The sequence below is a fragment of the Salvelinus fontinalis genome, chromosome 7, assembly GCF_029448725.1.
Source record: "Salvelinus fontinalis isolate EN_2023a chromosome 7, ASM2944872v1, whole genome shotgun sequence".
Lineage (NCBI taxonomy): Eukaryota > Metazoa > Chordata > Actinopteri > Salmoniformes > Salmonidae > Salvelinus > Salvelinus fontinalis.
In genome coordinates this window covers 68,055,101-68,074,732 of record NC_074671.1, presented here as the reverse complement: position 1 = coordinate 68,074,732, position 19,632 = coordinate 68,055,101, and the positions used below count along the sequence as shown (strand labels likewise).

At 38.5% G+C, this 19,632-nt stretch overlaps 1 protein-coding gene and 2 long non-coding RNA genes across 4 annotated transcripts in view; all 3 read left to right on the top strand.

Moving 5' to 3' along the window:
* LOC129860027 (high-affinity choline transporter 1-like) overlaps nucleotides 1-1,995 on the top strand; it is a 40,046-nt gene extending 38,051 nt beyond the window's left edge. The window contains exon 9 of the mRNA XM_055930354.1: nucleotides 27-1,995. Within this exon, the coding sequence (XP_055786329.1) occupies nucleotides 27-683 (657 nt within the window). The 3' untranslated portion in view covers nucleotides 684-1,995. The remainder of the gene's footprint in view (nucleotides 1-26) is intronic.
* Nucleotides 1,996-3,343: 1,348 nt separating this feature from the next.
* On the top strand, nucleotides 3,344-4,679 carry LOC129860028 (uncharacterized). The gene is made up of 4 exons (XR_008760292.1): nucleotides 3,344-3,393; nucleotides 3,462-4,149; nucleotides 4,240-4,277; nucleotides 4,557-4,679. It is a non-coding gene; the product is annotated as an uncharacterized LOC129860028 (long non-coding RNA).
* A 642-nt stretch (nucleotides 4,680-5,321) lies between these two features.
* LOC129860029 (uncharacterized) lies at nucleotides 5,322-7,707 on the top strand. 2 transcript variants are annotated; one of them, XR_008760294.1, is made up of 7 exons: nucleotides 5,322-5,389; nucleotides 5,695-5,809; nucleotides 5,849-5,886; nucleotides 6,476-6,543; nucleotides 6,849-6,963; nucleotides 7,003-7,040; nucleotides 7,355-7,707. It is a non-coding gene; the product is annotated as an uncharacterized LOC129860029 (long non-coding RNA). The 2 variants fall into 2 exon arrangements; XR_008760293.1 differs by lacking the exon at nucleotides 7,355-7,707 and having other exon boundaries at nucleotides 7,003-7,317.
* The last annotated feature ends 11,925 nt before the right edge of the window (nucleotides 7,708-19,632 follow it).

The window sequence follows — 19,632 nt, the reverse complement described above, 5'->3', positions numbered from 1 at the left end:
CCCCCCCCCCCCCCCTCCCCCCCCAGGCATCGGACACCGAGATCGTGTGGGTGATGCGCGTCACCATCTTTGTGTTCGGCGGCCTGGCCACGGCGATGGCGTTGCTAACGGGGACGGTGTACGGGCTGTGGTACCTGAGCTCCGACCTGGTCTACGTTATCATCTTCCCCCAGCTCATCTCTGTTCTCTTCGTCAAGGGAACCAACACGTACGGTTCCGTCGCCGCCTACGTCTTTGGGCTGATCCTGAGGATCGGAGGAGGGGAACCCTACCTCTCGCTACCCCCTTTCATCTACTACCCCGGCTGGCAGCTGGAGGACCGGATCCATCATCTGACTGGAGAGGTGGAGCACATCGTGGTGCAGAAATTCCCCTTTAAGACCATCTCCATGTTGGCCTCCTTCCTGGGAAACGTGGCCTTCTCCTACCTGGCCAAGTATCTGTTTGAGAGCGGCAAGTTGTTGCCCAAGTATGACTTCTTGGACGCGGTGTTGGCCCAGCACAGTATAGAGAACATGGACAAGACCACGTTGGTCAACCGTAACAACATCGTACTGTCTGAGATGGCGCCTGTCAAACCGCGGCTCAGCGTTCAACTGGCGGCTACGTTCACACGCAGAGATACTCTGGCTGAGGAAGACTCTAGTCCCGAAGACAGCCCCAACCACGAGATCCTGGAATAAACCCCCGGACCTTGAACGTCTGGGAACGTAAAGAGACTAAAGAGAGGACTGAAGTGACAGAGACTCAAATACATATTTGAATAGTTTTGATATTTAACCCCTTTGATTTGATCCCCATCATGGTGAGTTATGAAGATGGAACAGAATAGATGGCATGGAGATATAATGCCATCTATTGGGGCGGCAGTGTAGCCTAGTGGTTAGAGTGTAGAGGCGGCAGGTAGCCTAGTGGTTAGAGTGTTGGACTAGTAACCGAAAGGTTACAAGATCGAATCCCAGAGCCGACAAGGCTCGGGGATCGTTCTGCCCCTGAACAATGCAGTTAACCCACTGTTCCTAGGCCGTCATTGTAAATATTAATTTGTTCTTAGTTAAATAAAGGTAAAAAATACAAATAAATAAGAGGACATTATGAAGATGGAACAGAATCGTTGGCGTGGAGATAAGAGGACATCATGAAGATAGAACAGAATCGTTGGCATGGAGATAAGAGGACATTATGAAGATAGAACAGAATCGTTGGCATGGAGATAAGAGGACATTATGAAGATGGAGCAGAATCGTTGGCATGGAGATAAGAGGACATTATAAAGATGGAACAGAATCGTTGGCGTGGAGATAAGAGGACATCATGAAGATAGAACAGAATCGTTGGCATGGAGATAAGAGGACATTATGAAGATGGAACAGAATCGTTGGCATGGAGATAAGAGGACATTATAAAGATGGAACAGAATCGTTGGCGTGGAGATAAGAGGACATTATGAAGATGGAACAGAATCGTTGGCATGGAGATAAGAGGACATTATGAAGATGGAACAGAATCGTTGGCATGGAGATAAGAGGACATCATTGGTGCAGTGTCGTTGACATAAGAGACTAATGTTGCTGCTGAACGTGTGCCACCGGTGGAGAACGGACCGCCATGTTGCTACGTATGAGACCAGAACTCTGTCTCCCTGGTTTCCGTCTGTGATGACTTGGCCCCTGGGTCATAATGGGATAAAGCAGTAATCGTATTGGGACATGTACAGAGACTTAAAAAAAAAAAAAAAAACTAGTTTGATCCGATACAAACGGTATTGAACCAGAATGGACAGACAGCGTACAGATGTAACGATGACAGGAAAGCGAAATAGTACTGAGTATAAAGATGAAAATAGTTTGTCACTGTTATTTTAGTTACAAACAGCAACACTTAGTCTTTAATTTGACTGGTGAATTAAGTTTTGGTCTGAATGGGAAGTGTAATGTTCTGAGACGTATCGTAGACAGTTAAACATCTCTAATAAAATAAGCAGATGGACAATAATTTATCAATCATCAATATACTGGTTCAGGAGGATGGACAAAGGGGGAAGTCCACTGTACTGTTATATGATTGGTTCAGGATGATGGACAAAGGGGAAGTCCACTGTACTGTTATATGATTGGTTCAGGAGGATGGACAAAGGGGAAATCCACTGTACTGTTATATGATTGGTTCAGGATGATGGACAAAGGGGAAATCCACTGTACTGTTATATGATTGGTTCAGGAGGATGGACAAAGGGGAAGTCCACTGTACTGTTATATGATTGGTTCAGGATGATGGACAAAGGGGAAGTCCACTGTACTGTTATATGATTGGTTCAGGATGATGGACAAAGGGGAAATCCACTGTACTGTTATATGATTGGTTCAGGAGGATGGACAAAGGGGAAGTCCACTGTACTGTTATATGATTGGTTCAGGATGATGGACAAAGGGGAAATCAACAGGTGTAGTAGACCTTACAGTGAACTGTTGAAAACAACAGGTGTAGTAGACCTTACAGTGAAAAGCCCTTAACCAACAACGCAGTTTTAAGAAAAATAAGTGTAAAGAAAGTATTTACTAAAATAAACTGAAGTTAAAAAAGAAAAGAAAAAAGAAAGAAAGAAAAAAAGAGAAGAAAATAGAAAAATAATAAATAATTAAAGAGCAGTAAAATAACAGTAGTGAGGCTATATATTTGGGTACCAGTACAGAGTCAATGTGCGGGGCACCGGTTAGTCGAGATAATTGAGGTCATATGTACATGTAGGTAGAAAATGGGGGTCAATGCAAATAGTCCGGGTAGCCATTTGATTGGCTGTTCAGGAGTCTTATCCGGCTGAAGCTGTTAAGAAGCCTTTTTGACCTAGACTTGGCGCTCAGGTACCGCTTGCCGTTCAGAGAGAACAATCTAGGGTGCAATTAAACGTCTATTCCACCTTGGTTCAACGTAATTTCATTGAAATGAATTGAAATGACGTTGATTCAACCAGTGTGTGCCCAGTGGGAAGCGGAATAAATAAGCTAGGTAGTCCATTTAGAGCACTGTACAATACAATACACGCAGGTCACTTTGATTAATGCAATGTTGGGTATACAAACCTGATTTGTATTTAATGATATAAAATCTACCTGAAAGGAATCAAACAGCAAAGTATTTATAGTAAAATGTAGTAGTTTAATGGCTTTAATTACATGCTTTTGGTTTTTAAATGGTGACCTATGTCATAACGTCTACAGCGGTTACTAGGATATTACTAAAGGTCTGTCTATATACAGCCTTACTGGGTTATTACTAAAGGTCTGTCTATATACAGCCTTACTGGGTTATTACTAAAGGTCTGTCTATATACAGCCTTACTGGGTTATTACTAAAGGTCTGTCTATATACAGCCTTACTGGGTTATTACTAAAGGTCTGTCTATATACAGCCTTACTGGGTTATTACTAAAGGCCTGTCTATATACAGCCTTATTACTAAAGGTCTGTCTATATACAGCCTTACTGGGTTATTACTAAAGGTCTGTCTATATACAGCCTTACTGGGTTATTACTAAAGGTCTGTCTATATACAGCCTTACTGGGTTATTACTAAAGGTCTGTCTATATACAGCCTTATTACTAAAGGTCTGTCTATATACAGCCTTATTACTAAAGGTCTGTCTATATACAGCCTTAATGGGTTATTACTAAAGGTCTGTCTATATACAGCCTTACTACTAAAGGTCTGTCTATATACAGCCTTACTGGGTTATTACTAAAGGTCTGTCTATATACAGCCTTATTACTAAAGGTCTGTCTATATACAGCCTTACTGGGTTATTACTAAAGGTCTGTCTATATACAGCCTTACTGGGTTATTACTAAAGGTCTGTCTATATACAGCCTTACTACTAAAGGTCTGTCTATATACAGCCTTACTGGGTTATTACTAAAGGTCTGTCTATATACAGCCTTATTACTAAAGGTCTGTCTATATACAGCCTTACTGGGTTATTACTAAAGGTCTGTCTATATACAGCCTTACTACTAAAGGTCTGTCTATATACAGCCTTACTGGGTTATTACTAAAGGTCTGTCTATATACAGCCTTATTACTAAAGGTCTGTCTATATACAGCCTTACTGGGTTATTACTAAAGGTCTGTCTATATACAGCCTTACTACTAAAGGTCTGTCTATATACAGCCTTATTACTAAAGGTCTGTCTATATACAGCCTTACTACTAAAGGTCTGTCTATATACAGCCTTACTACTAAAGGTCTGTCTATATACAGCCTTACTGGGTTATTACTAAAGGTCTGTCTATATACAGCCTTACTGGGGTTGTTACTAAAGGTCTGTCTATATACAGCCTTACTACTAAAGGTCTGTCTATATACAGCCTTATTACTAAAGGTCTGTCTATATACAGCCTTATTACTAAAGGTCTGTCTATATACAGCCTTATTAATAAAGGTCTGTCTATATACAGCCTTATTACTAAAGGTCTGTCTATATACAGCCTTATTACTAAAGGTCTGTCTATATACAGCCTTATTACTAAAGGTCTGTCTATATACAGCCTTATTACTAAAGGTCTGTCTATATACAGCCTTACTGGGTTATTACTAAAGGTCTGTCTATATACAGCCTTATTACTAAAGGTCTGTCTATATACAGCCTTACTGGGTTACTACTAAAGGCCTGTCTATATACAGCCTTACTACTAAAGGTCTGTCTATATACAGCCTTACTGGGTTACTACTAAAGGTCTGTCTATATACAGCCTTATTACTAAATGTCTGTCTATATACAGCCTTACTGGGTTACTACTAAAGGTCTGTCTATATACAGCCTTATTACTAAAGGTCTGTCTATATACAGCCTTATTACTAAAGGTCTGTCTATATACAGCCTTATTACTAAAGGTCTGTCTATATACAGCCTTATTACTAAAGGTCTGTCTATATACAGCCTTACTACTAAAGGTCTGTCTATATACAGCCTTACTGGGTTATTACTAAAGGTCTGTCTATATACAGCCTTATTACTAAAGGTCTGTCTATATACAGCCTTATTACTAAAGGTCTGTCTATATACAGCCTTATTACTAAAGGCCTGTCTATATACAGCCTTACTGGGTTACTACTAAAGGTCTGTCTATATACAGCCTTATTACTAAAGGTCTGTCTATATACAGCCTTACTGGGGTTATTACTAAAGGTCTGTCTATATACAGCCTTACTGGGGTTATTACTAAAGGCCTGTCTATATACAGCCTTACTACTAAAGGTCTGTCTATATACAGCCTTACTGGGGTTATTACTAAAGGTCTGCCTATATACAGCCTTATTACTAAAGGTCTGTCTATATACAGCCTTATTACTAAAGGTCTGTCTATATACAGCCTTACTGGGTTATTACTAAAGGTCTGTCTATATACAGCCTTACTGGGTTACTACTAAAGGTCTGTCTATATACAGCCTTATTACTAAAGGTCTGTCTATATACAGCCTTATTACTAAAGGTCTGTCTATATACAGCCTTACTACTAAAGGTCTGTGTATATACAGCCTTATTACTAAAGGTCTGTCTATATACAGCCTTACTGGGGTTATTACTAAAGGTCTGTCTATATACAGCCTTACTACTAAAGGTCTGTCTATATACAGCCTTACTGGGGTTATTACTAAAGGTCTGTCTATATACAGCCTTACTGGGGTTATTACTAAAGGTCTGTCTATATACAGCCTTACTGGGTTATTACTAAAGGTCTGTCTATATACAGCCTTACTGGGGTTATTACTAAAGGTCTGTCTATATACAGCCTTACTGGGTTATTACTAAAGGTCTGTCTATATACAGCCTTACTGGGGTTATTACTAAAGGTCTGTCTATATACAGCCTTACTGGGTTATTACTAAAGGTCTGTCTATATACAGCCTTACTGGGGTTATTACTAAAGGTCTGTCTATATACAGCCTTACTGGGGTTATTACTAAAGGTCTGTCTATATACAGCCTTATTGGGGTTACTACTAAAGGTCTGTCTATATACAGCCTTATTACTAAAGGTCTGTCTATATACAGCCTTATTACTAAAGGCCTGTCTATATACAGCCTTACTGGGGTTATTACTAAAGGTCTGTCTATATCAGCCTTACTGGGGTTATTACTAAAGGTCTGTCTATATACAGCCTTACTACTAAAGGTCTGTCTATATACAGCCTTATTACTAAAGGTCTGTCTATATACAGCCTTATTACTAAAGGCCTGTCTATATACAGCCTTACTGGGTTACTACTAAAGGTCTGTCTATATACAGCCTTATTACTAAAGGTCTGTCTATATACAGCCTTACTGGGGTTATTACTAAAGGTCTGTCTATATACAGCCTTACTGGGGTTATTACTAAAGGCCTGTCTATATACAGCCTTACTACTAAAGGTCTGTCTATATACAGCCTTACTGGGGTTATTACTAAAGGTCTGTCTATATACAGCCTTATTACTAAAGGTCTGTCTATATACAGCCTTATTACTAAAGGTCTGTCTATATACAGCCTTACTGGGTTATTACTAAAGGTCTGTCTATATACAGCCTTACTGGGTTACTACTAAAGGTCTGTCTATATACAGCCTTATTACTAAAGGTCTGTCTATATACAGCCTTATTACTAAAGGTCTGTCTATATACAGCCTTACTACTAAAGGTCTGTCTATATACAGCCTTATTACTAAAGGTCTGTCTATATACAGCCTTACTGGGGTTATTACTAAAGGTCTGTCTATATACAGCCTTACTACTAAAGGTCTGTCTATATACAGCCTTACTGGGGTTATTACTAAAGGTCTGTCTATATACAGCCTTACTGGGGTTATTACTAAAGGTCTGTCTATATACAGCCTTACTGGGTTATTACTAAAGGTCTGTCTATATACAGCCTTACTGGGGTTATTACTAAAGGTCTGTCTATATACAGCCTTACTGGGTTATTACTAAAGGTCTGTCTATATACAGCCTTACTGGGGTTATTACTAAAGGTCTGTCTATATACAGCCTTACTGGGTTATTACTAAAGGTCTGTCTATATACAGCCTTACTGGGGTTATTACTAAAGGTCTGTCTATATACAGCCTTACTGGGGTTATTACTAAAGGTCTGTCTATATACAGCCTTATTGGGGTTACTACTAAAGGTCTGTCTATATACAGCCTTATTACTAAAGGTCTGTCTATATACAGCCTTATTACTAAAGGCCTGTCTATATACAGCCTTACTGGGGTTATTACTAAAGGTCTGTCTATATCAGCCTTACTGGGGTTATTACTAAAGGTCTGTCTATATACAGCCTTACTACTAAAGGTCTGTCTATATACAGCCTTATTACTAAAGGTCTGTCTATATACAGCCTTACTAGGTTATTCCGTGGGTTACAGTCCGAAATGTGCGTATTTATTTGTTGTCAACAGCATTGTACAGTGTTTTGTGTGACGTGTATCTGTATATAATATGAGATAATAATACGTATATTTGTATATAATAATTATATGTGTATCTGTATATAATAATAATATGTATCTGTATATAATATGAAGAAATACATTTTAGACAGACAATAACGGTAGAAGTTACACATCAGTTTGACAACAGAGAGCCCTTACTAAATCTTACTAAATCTTTATTTATTTTTGATGTCTTTAAAAAGAAACAATGCTGAAATCGAATAAATTATATTATTTAAACAATTTAATGTCTAATGTTTTTGTAGTTGTGCTGACGTTATAGAAAGTCTTTTATCAACATGTTCTCATTCTACATACAGTTTAGTTAATCTATATGCAGTTTAGTTTATCAACATACAGTTTAGTTTATCTACATACAGTTTAGTTTATCTACATACAGTTTAGTTTATCTACATACAGTTTAGTTTATCAACATACAGTTTAGTTTATCTACATACAGTACAGTTTAGTTTATCTATATACAGTTTAGTTTATCAACATACAGTTTAGTTTATCTACATACAGTTTAGTTTATCTATATACAGTTTAGTTTATCAACATACAGTTTAGTTTATCAACATACAGTTTAGTTTATCTACATACAGTTTAGTTTATCTACATGCAGTTTAGTTTATCTATATACAGTTTAGTTTATCAACATACAGTTTAGTTTATCAACATACAGTTTAGTTTATCTACATACAGTTTAGTTTATCTATATACAGTTTAGTTTAGTTTATCTACATACAGTTTAGTTTATCTACATACAGTTTAGTTTATCTACATACAGTTTAGTTTATCAACATACAGTTTAGTTTATCAACATACAGTTTAGTTTATCTATATACAGTACAGTTTATCAACATACAGTTTAGTTTATCTACATACAGTACAGTACAGTTCATCAACATACAGTTTAGTTGATCTACATGCAGTACAGTTTAGTTTATCTACATACAGTTTAGTTTATCTACATACAGTTTAGTTTATCAACATACAGTTTAGTTTATCAACATACAGTTTAGTTTAGTTTATCTATATACAGTTTAGTTTATCAACATACAGTTTAGTTTATCTATATACAGTTTAGTTTATCTACATACAGTTTAGTTTATCTACATACAGTTTAGTTTATCTACATACAGTTTAGTTTATCTACATGCAGTTTAGTTTATCTATATACAGTTTAGTTTATCTATATACAGTTTAGTTTATCTATATACAGTTTAGTTTATCAACATACAGTACAGTTTATCTACATACAGTACAGTTTATCTACCTACAGTACAGTTTATCTATATACAGTTTAGTTTATCTACATACAGTTTAGTTTATCTACATACAGTTTAGTTTATCTACATACAGTTTAGTTTATCTACATACAGTACAGTTTAGTTTATCTATATACAGTTTAGTTTAGTTTATCTACATACAGTTTAGTTTAGTTTATCTACATACAGTTTAGTTTAGTTTATCTACATACAGTTTAGTTTATCAACATACAGTTTAGTTTATCTACATACAGTTTAGTTTATCTACATACAGTTTAGTTTATCAACATACAGTTTAGTTTATCTATATACAGTTTAGTTTATCTACATACAGTTTAGTTTATCTACATACAGTTTAGTTTATCAACTTACAGTTTAGTTTATCTATATACAGTTTAGTTTATCAACATACAGTTTAGTTTATCTACATACAGTTTAGTTTATCAACATACAGTTTAGTTTATCTATATACAGTTTAGTTTAGTTTATCTACATACAGTTTAGTTTAGTTTATCTACATACAGTTTAGTTTATCAACATACAGTTTAGTTTATCTACATACAGTTTAGTTTATCAACATACAGTTTAGTTTATCTACATACAGTACAGTACAGTTTATCAACATACAGTGCAGTACAGTTTATCTACATACAGTACAGTTTATCTATATACAGCACAGTTTATCTACATACAGTTTAGTTTATCAACATACAGTTTAGTTTATCTACATATAGTTTAGTTTAGTTTATCTACATACAGTTTAGTTTATCAACATACAGTTTAGTTTATCTACATACAGTTTAGTTTATCAACATACAGTACAGTACAGTTTATCAACATACAGTACAGTACAGTTTATCAACATACAGTTTAGTTTATCTACATACAATTTAGTTTATCTACGTACAGTTTAGTTTATCAACATACAGTTTAGTTTATCTACATACAGTTTAGTTTATCTACATACAGTTTAGTTTATCAACATACAGTTTAGTTTATCTATATACAGTTTAGTTTATCTACATACAGTTTAGTTTATCTACATACAGTACAGTTTAGTTTAGTTTATCTATATACAGTTTAGTTTATCTACATACAGTTTAGTTTATCTACATACAGTTTAGTTTATCTACATACAGTTTAGTTTATCTACATACAGTTTAGTTTATCAACATACAGTTTAGTTTATCTACATACAGTACAGTTTAGTTTATCTATATACAGTTTAGTTTATCAACATACAGTTTAGTTTATCTACATACAGTTTAGTTTATCTATATACAGTTTAGTTTATCAACATACAGTTTAGTTTATCAACATACAGTTTAGTTTATCTACATACAGTTTAGTTTATCTACATGCAGTTTAGTTTATCTATATACAGTTTAGTTTATCAACATACAGTTTAGTTTATCAACATACAGTTTAGTTTATCTACATACAGTTTAGTTTATCTATATACAGTTTAGTTTAGTTTATCTACATACAGTTTAGTTTATCTACATACAGTTTAGTTTATCTACATACAGTTTAGTTTATCAACATACAGTTTAGTTTATCAACATACAGTTTAGTTTATCTATATACAGTACAGTTTATCAACATACAGTTTAGTTTATCTACATACAGTACAGTACAGTTCATCAACATACAGTTTAGTTGATCTACATGCAGTACAGTTTAGTTTATCTACATACAGTTTAGTTTATCTACATACAGTTTAGTTTATCAACATACAGTTTAGTTTATCAACATACAGTTTAGTTTAGTTTATCTATATACAGTTTAGTTTATCAACATACAGTTTAGTTTATCTATATACAGTTTAGTTTATCTACATACAGTTTAGTTTATCTACATACAGTTTAGTTTATCTACATACAGTTTAGTTTATCTACATGCAGTTTAGTTTATCTATATACAGTTTAGTTTGTCTATATACAGTTTAGTTTATCAACGTACAGTTTAGTTTATCTACATACAGTTTAGTTTATCTATATACAGTTTAGTTTATCAACATACAGTTTAGTTTATCTACATACAGTTTAGTTTATCTACATACAGTTTAGTTTATCTACATACAGTTTAGTTTATCCTACAGTTTAGTTTATCTACATACAGTTTAGTTTATCTACGTACAGTTTATCATCAGGCCTTGGGGATTTTTAATGTTCCTGTTTTTGCTGTTTGTCATTTTCCCTGTCTGACATCACAATGAACCTTCCCAGCCTCTCAACCACAGCCCTTTGTTTCTCTTCTCTCCCAGGGAGATGTTATAAAATGGCGGCCGGAAGGGAGAGAAGTCTAGTCCTGTCACTGAGGAGAGAGAGAAGACTCTCTGTTACCCTCCTGTTAACTATAGTCTAGTCCTGTCACTGAGGAGAGAGAGGAGACTCTCTGTTACCCTCCTGTTAACTATAGTCTAGTCCTGTCACTGAGGAGAGAGAGGAGACTCTCTGTTACCCTCCTGTTAACTATAGTCTAGTCCTGTCACTGAGGAGAGAGAGAAGACTCTCTAATGGTTACCCTCCTGTTAACTATAGTCTAGTCCTGTCACTGAGGAGAGAGAGGAGACTCTCTGTTACCCTCCTGTTAACTATAGTCTAGTCCTGTCACTGAGGAGAGAGAGAAGACTCTCTGTTACCCTCCTGTTAACTATAGTCTAGTCCTGTCACTGAGGAGAGAGAGAAGTCTCTCTGTTACCCTCCTGTTAACTATAGTCTAGTCCTGTCACTGAGGAGAGAGAGAAGACCCCCTGTTACCCTCCTGTTAACTATAGTCTAGTCCTGTCACTGAGGAGAGAGAGAAGACTCTCTGTTACCCTCCTGTTAACTATAGTCTAGTCCTGTCACTGAGGAGAGAGAGGAGACTCTCTAATGGTTACCCTCCTGTTAACTATAGTCTAGTCCTGTCACTGAGGAGAGAGAGAAGACTCTCTAATGGTTACCCTCCTGTTAACTATAGTCTAGTCCTGTCACTGAGGAGAGAGAGGAGACTCTCTGTTACCCTCCTGTTAACTATAGTCTAGTCCTGTCACTGAGGAGAGAGAGGAGACTCTCTGTTACCCTCCTGTTAACTATAGTCTAGTCCTGTCACTGGTCAGAACCTTTTCTCTTCCACATATGGACCCATAACTTCATCAAACCATTTGGTGCTTTCAGAACATTCTAGAACATTCCTTTTTATAAAGGAACTATTATCGTCTATTTATGTAGTGTTTTCAACGTTGTTGATTGGTTTTCCCCATCATTCTTTTCTTTCAAGAAAAGGTCATCGTATTAAATCAGTGGCCAGTTAGAAGCCTTTCGCCAGCGTCGATTGGTATGCGACTCTGATAGCCAGCGTTGATTGGTAGGCAACTCTAATAGCCAGCGTTGATTGGTAGGGGACTCTGGAAGCCAGCGTCGATTGGTATGCGACTCTGGAAGCCAGTGTTGATTGGTAGGCAACTCTAATAGCCAGCGTTGATTGGTAGGGGACTCTGGAAGCCAGCGTCGATTGGTAGGCGACTCTGGAAGCCAGTGTTGATTGGTAGGCAACTCTAATAGCCAGCGTCGATTGGTAGGCGACTCTGGAAGCCAGCATCGATTGGTAGGGGACTCTGGAAGCCAGCGTCGATTGGTAGGCCACTCTGGAAGCCAGCGTCGATTGGTAGGGGACTCTGATAGCCAGCGTCGATTGGTAGGCGACTCTGATAGCCAGCGTCGATTGGTAGGCAACTCTGATAGCCAGCGTCGATTGGTAGGCGACTCTGGAAGCCAGCGTTGATTGGTAGGCGACTCTGGAAGCCAGCGTTGATTGGTAGGGGACTCTGATAGCCAGCGTCGATTGGTAGGCGACTCTGATAGCCAGCGTCGATTGGTAGGCGACTCTGGAAGCCAGCGTCGATTGGTAGGGGACTCTGGAAGCCAGCGTCGATTGGTAGGGGACTCTGATAGCCAGCGTCGATTGGTAGGGGACTCTGATAGCCAGCATCGAGTGGTATGCGACTCTGGAAGCCAGCTTCGATTGGTAGGTGACTCTGACAGCCAGCGTCGACTGGTAGGCGACTATGGTAGCCAGCGTCGATTGTCGGGCGACTCTGATAGCCAGCATCGATTGTCGGGCGACTCTGATAGCCAGCGTCGATTGTCGGGCGACTCTGATAGCCATTATCGATTGTCGGGCGACTCTGATAGCCAGCATCGATTGTCGGGCGACTCTGATAGCCATTATCGATTGTCGGGCGACTCTGATAGCCATTATCGATTGTCGGGCGACTCTGATAGCCAGCGTCGATTGTCGGGCGACTCTGATAGCCAGCGTCGATTGTCGGGCGACTATGATAGCTAGCTTCTGGTGGGAGGAGAGAAAGAGAACACGACCCGAAAACGTGACAAAAATTAACAACGCTCGGCTTGCGTCTTTATCCATCAGATGGCCTCAGAGAAAATACCCGTGGTCTTAAAATAGATCCTGTTAGTTATATTACCTTAAGTGCTGCACTCGTCTGGTACGGAAGGGGGGGTAGAGGAGTTGGGGGGGAGGGGTTAATGTAGCCTGTTAGGGCCGTCGCTCCTGAGGGGATGACGCAAAGGCCGCACAAACACTCTCTTGTCCCAGCCACCCTCCCTTGTCCTCCCACTGTGTCCTCCGCTGTGTCCTTGGGCTCCGGGACACGGTCCCATAAAGACACGGAGCCAGAGAGTCTCATTCACAAAGGAACAGCAGAGTGCACTCACCATAATTAACAATTATGACAGGGAAAAACTCAGCCAAAAGTCAATCCACTTATTCTCTGGTAGTGGAAATGGGGGGAGGGGAAGGAGGAAGGTGGAAGGAGGATGGAGGAAGGAGGAAGGAGGAAGGGTGAAGGGGGAAGGAGGAAGGGGGATAAAGGAGGGAGGAGAAAGGGGAGGAACGGGGAAGGAGAAGGGGGAAGGAGGAAGGGGGAATGAGAGAGGAGGAAGGGGGAAGGAGGAAGGAGGGAGGAGGGAGGAGGAAGGGGGAAGGAGGAAGGGGGATAGAGGAAGGAGGAAGGAGGTAGGAGGAAGGGGAGGAACGGGGAAGGAGAAGGGGGAAGGAAGAAGGGGGAATGAGAGAGGAGGAAGGGGGAAGGAGGAAGGAGGAAGGAGGGAGGAGGAAGGAGGGAGGAGGAAGGGGGAAGGGGAAAAGAGGGAGGAGGAAGGAGGAAGGGGGAAGGAGGAAGGAGGGAGGAGGAAGGAGGAAGGAGGAAGGGGGATGTTGAAGGAAAAATAGTATTTGGACGCTACCAAATACAGATTCATTCATGGATATTTTAAACTTTGACGTATTTAAAAGGTCCTTGTGACGTGTCGTTGACATCTTGCAGACGTTATGAGTTTTAATGAAGCGTCGTAGTAGCCACCTCTTCCCTGTGCTTCTCTATATTCAACAAACAAGGAGCTGTTCTCTAACTGTGGTCTATAGGACTAGTTAACAGGTTTAGTGTCTACTACTACAGAGCTGTTCTCTAACTGTGATCTATAGGACTAGTTAACAGGTTTAGTTACTACTACTACTACAGAGCTGTTCTCTAACTGTGATCTATAGGACTAGTTAACAGGTTTAGTTACTACTACAGAGCTGTTCTCTAACTGTGATCTATAGGACTAGTTAACAGGTTTAGTTACTACTACTACTACAGAGCTGTTCTCTAACTGTGATCTATAGGACTAGTTAACAGGTTTAGTTTCTACTACTACTACAGAGCTGTTCTCTAACTGTGATCTATAGGACTAGTTAACAGGTTTAGTTACTACTACTACTACAGAGCTGTTCTCTAACTGTGATCTATAGGACTAGTTAACAGGTTTAGTTTCTACTACTACTACAGAGCTGTTCTCTAACTGTGATCTATAGGACTAGTTAACAGGTTTAGTGTCTACTACTACAGAGCTGTTCTCTAATTGTGATCTATAGGACTTGTTAACAGGTTTAGTTTCTACTACTACTACGGAGCTGCTCTCTAACTGTGATCTATAGGACTAGTTAACAGGTTTAGTTTCTACTACTACAGAGCTGTTCTCTAACTGTGATCTGTAGGACTAGTTAACAGGTTTAGTTACTACTACTACTACGGAGCTGTTCTCTAACTGTGATCTATAGGACTAGTTAACAGGTTTAGTTACTACTACTACTACAGAGCTGTTCTCTAACTGTGGTCTATAGGACTAGTTAACAGGTTTAGTTTCTACTACTACTACAGAGCTGTTCTCTAACTGTGATCTATAGAACTAGTTAACAGGTTTAGTGTCTACTACTACTACGGAGCTGTTCTCTAACTGTGATCGATAGGACTAGTTAACAGGTTTAGTTTCTACTACTACTACAGAGCTGTTCTCTAACTGTGATCTATAGAACTAGTTAACAGGTTTAGTGTCTACTACTACTACGGAGCTGTTCTCTAACTGTGATCTATAGGACTAGTTAACAGGTTTAGTTACTACTACTACTACGGAGCTGTTCTCTAACTGTGATCTATAGGACTAGTTAACAGGTTTAGTTACTACTACTAGTACGGAGCTGCTCTCTAACTGTGGTCTATAGGACTAGTTAACAGGTTTAGTTACTACTACTACTACGGAGCTGTTCTCTAACTGTGGTCTATAGGACTAGTTAACAGGTTTAGTTACTACTACTACTACAGAGCTGTTCTCTAACTATGATCTATAAGACTAGTTAACAGGTTTAGTTACTACTACTACTACGGAGCTGTTCTCTAACTGTGATATATAGGACTAGTTAACAGGTTTAGTTACTACTACTACTACGGAGCTGTTCTCTAACTGTGATCTATAGGACTAGTTAACAGGTTTAGTTTCTACTACTACTACGGAGCTGTTCTCTAACTGTGATCTATAGGACTAGTTAACAGGTTTAGTTTCTACTACGGAGCTGTTCTCTACCTGTGATCTATAGGACTAGTTAACAGGTTTAGTTACTACTACTACTACGGAGCTGTTCTCTACCTGTGACCTATAGGACTAGTTAACAGGTTTAGTTACTACTACTACTACGGAGCTGTTCTCTACCTGTGATCTATAGGACTAGTTAACAGGTTTAGTTACTACTACTACTACAGAGCTGTTCTCTAACTGTGATCTATAAGACTAGTTAACAGGTTTAGTGTCTACTACTACTACAGAGCTGTTCTCTAACTGTGATCTATAGGACTAGTTAACAGGTTTAGTTTCTACTACTACTACGGAGCTGTTCTCTAACTGTGATCTATAGGACTAGTTAACAGGTTTAGTTTCTACTACTACTACGGAGCTGTTCTCTAACTGTGATATATAGGACTAGTTAACAGGTTTAGTGTCTACTACTACTACAGAGCTGTTCTCTAACTATGATCTATAGGACTAGTTAACAGGTTTAGTTTCTACTACTACTACGGAGCTGTTCTCTAACTGTGATATATAGGACTAGTTAACAGGTTTAGTTACTACTACTACTACTACAGAGCTGTTCTCTAACTGTGATATATAGGACTAGTTAACAGGTTTAGTGTCTACTACTACTACAGAGCTGTTCTCTAACTATGATCTATAGGACTAGTTAACAGGTTTAGTTACTACTACTACTACGGAGCTGTTCTCTAACTGTGGTCTATAGGACTAGTTAACAGGTTTAGTGTCTACTACTACTACAGAGCTGTTCTCTAACTGTGATCTATAGGACTAGTTAACAGGTTTAGTTTCTACTACTAGTACGGAGCTGCTCTCTAACTGTGGTCTATAGGACTAGTTAACAGGTTTAGTGTCTACTACTACAGAGCTGTTCTCTAATTGTGATCTATAGGACTTGTTAACAGGTTTAGTTTCTACTACTACTACGGAGCTGCTCTCTAACTGTGATCTATAGGACTAGTTAACAGGTTTAGTTTCTACTACTACAGAGCTGTTCTCTAACTGTGATCTATAGGACTAGTTAACAGGTTTAGTTACTACTACTACTACGGAGCTGTTCTCTAACTGTGATCTATAGGACTAGTTAACAGGTTTAGTTACTACTACTACTACAGAGCTGTTCTCTAACTGTGGTCTATAGGACTAGTTAACAGGTTTAGTGTCTACTACTACTACGGAGCTGTTCTCTAACTGTGATCTATAGGACTAGTTAACAGGTTTAGTTACTACTACTACTACGGAGCTGTTCTCTAACTGTGATCTATAGGACTAGTTAACAGGTTTAGTTACTACTACTAGTACGGAGCTGCTCTCTAACTGTGGTCTATAGGACTAGTTAACAGGTTTAGTTACTACTACTACTACGGAGCTGTTCTCTAACTGTGGTCTATAGGACTAGTTAACAGGTTTAGTTACTACTACTACTACAGAGCTGTTCTCTAACTGTGATCTATAAGACTAGTTAACAGGTTTAGTTACTACTACTACTACGGAGCTGTTCTCTAACTGTGATATATAGGACTAGTTAACAGGTTTAGTTACTACTACTACTACGGAGCTGTTCTCTAACTGTGATCTATAGGACTAGTTAACAGGTTTAGTGTCTACTACTACAGAGCTGTTCTCTAACTGTGATCTATAGGACTAGTTAACAGGTTTAGTTACTACTACTACTACGGAGCTGTTCTCTAACTGTGATCTATAGGACTAGTTAACAGGTTTAGTTTCTACTACGGAGCTGTTCTCTACCTGTGACCTATAGGACTAGTTAACAGGTTTAGTTACTACTACTACTACGGAGCTGTTCTCTACCTGTGATCTATAGGACTAGTTAACAGGTTTAGTTACTACTACTACTACGGAGCTGTTCTCTACCTGTGACCTATAGGACTAGTTAACAGGTTTAGTTTCTACTACTACTACGGAGCTGTTCTCTAACTGTGATATATAGGACTAGTTAACAGGTTTAGTTTCTACTACTACTACGGAGCTGTTCTCTAACTGTGATCTATAGGACTAGTTAACAGGTTTAGTTTCTACTACTATGGAGCTGTTCTCTAACTGTGGTCTATAGGACTAGTTAACAGGTTTAGTTACTACTACTACTACGGAGCTGTTCTCTAACTGTGATCTATAGGACTAGTTAACAGGTTTAGTTTCTACTACTACTACGGAGCTGTTCTCTAACTGTGATCTATAGGACTAGTTAACAGGTTTAGTTTCTACTACTACTACGGAGCTGTTCTCTAACTGTGATATATAGGACTAGTTAACAGGTTTAGTGTCTACTACTACTACAGAGCTGTTCTCTAACTATGATCTATAGGACTAGTTAACAGGTTTAGTTTCTACTACTACTACGGAGCTGTTCTCTAACTGTGATATATAGGACTAGTTAACAGGTTTAGTTACTACTACTACTACTACAGAGCTGTTCTCTAACTGTGATATATAGGACTAGTTAACAGGTTTAGTGTCTACTACTACTACAGAGCTGTTCTCTAACTATGATCTATAGGACTAGTTAACAGGTTTAGTTACTACTACTACTACGGAGCTGTTCTCTAACTGTGGTCTATAGGACTAGTTAACAGGTTTAGTTACTACTACTACTACGGAGCTGTTCTCTAACTGTGGTCTATAGGACTAGTTAACAGGTTTAGTTACTACTACTACTACTACAGAGCTGTTCTCTAACTGTGATCTATAGGACTAGTTAACAGGTTTAGTGTCTACTACTACTACAGAGCTGTTCTCTAACTGTGATCTATAAGACTAGTTAACAGGTTTAGTTACTACTACTACTACGGAGCTGTTCTCTAACTGTGATCTATAGGACTAGTTAACAGGTTTAGTTTCTACTACTACTACGGAGCTGTTCTCTAACTGTGATCTATAGGACTAGTTAACAGGTTTAGTTTCTACTACTACGGAGCTGTTCTCTAACTGTGGTCTATAGGACTAGTTAACAGGTTTAGTTTCTACTACTACTACGGAGCTGTTCTCTAACTGTGATCTATAGGACTAGTTAACAGGTTTAGTGTCTACTACTACAGAGCTGTTCTCTAACTGTGATCTATAGGACTAGTTAACAGGTTTAGTTACTACTACTACTACGGAGCTGTTCTCTAACTGTGATCTATAGGACTAGTTAACAGGTTTAGTTTCTACTACGGAGCTGTTCTCTACCTGTGACCTATAGGACTAGTTAACAGGTTTAGTTACTACTACTACTACGGAGCTGTTCTCTACCTGTGATCTATAGGACTAGTTAACAGGTTTAGTTACTACTACTACTACGGAGCTGTTCTCTACCTGTGACCTATAGGACTAGTTAACAGGTTTAGTTTCTACTACTACTACGGAGCTGTTCTCTAACTGTGATATATAGGACTAGTTAACAGGTTTAGTTTCTACTACTACTACGGAGCTGTTCTCTAACTGTGATCTATAGGACTAGTTAACAGGTTTAGTTTCTACTACTATGGAGCTGTTCTCTAACTGTGGTCTATAGGACTAGTTAACAGGTTTAGTTACTACTACTACTACGGAGCTGTTCTCTAACTGTGATCTATAGGACTAGTTAACAGGTTTAGTTACTACTACTACTACGGAGCTGTTCTCTACCTGTGACCTATAGGACTAGTTAACAGGTTTAGTTTCTACTACTACTACGGAGCTGTTCTCTAACTGTGATATATAGGACTAGTTAACAGGTTTAGTTTCTACTACTACTACGGAGCTGTTCTCTAACTGTGATCTATAGGACTAGTTAACAGGTTTAGTTTCTACTACTATGGAGCTGTTCTCTAACTGTGGTCTATAGGACTAGTTAACAGGTTTAGTTACTACTACTACTACGGAGCTGTTCTCTATCTGTGATCTATAGGACTAGTTAACAGGTTTAGTTTCTACTACTACTACGGAGCTGTTCTCTAACTGTGATCTATAGGACTAGTTAACAGGTTTAGTTTCTACTACTACTA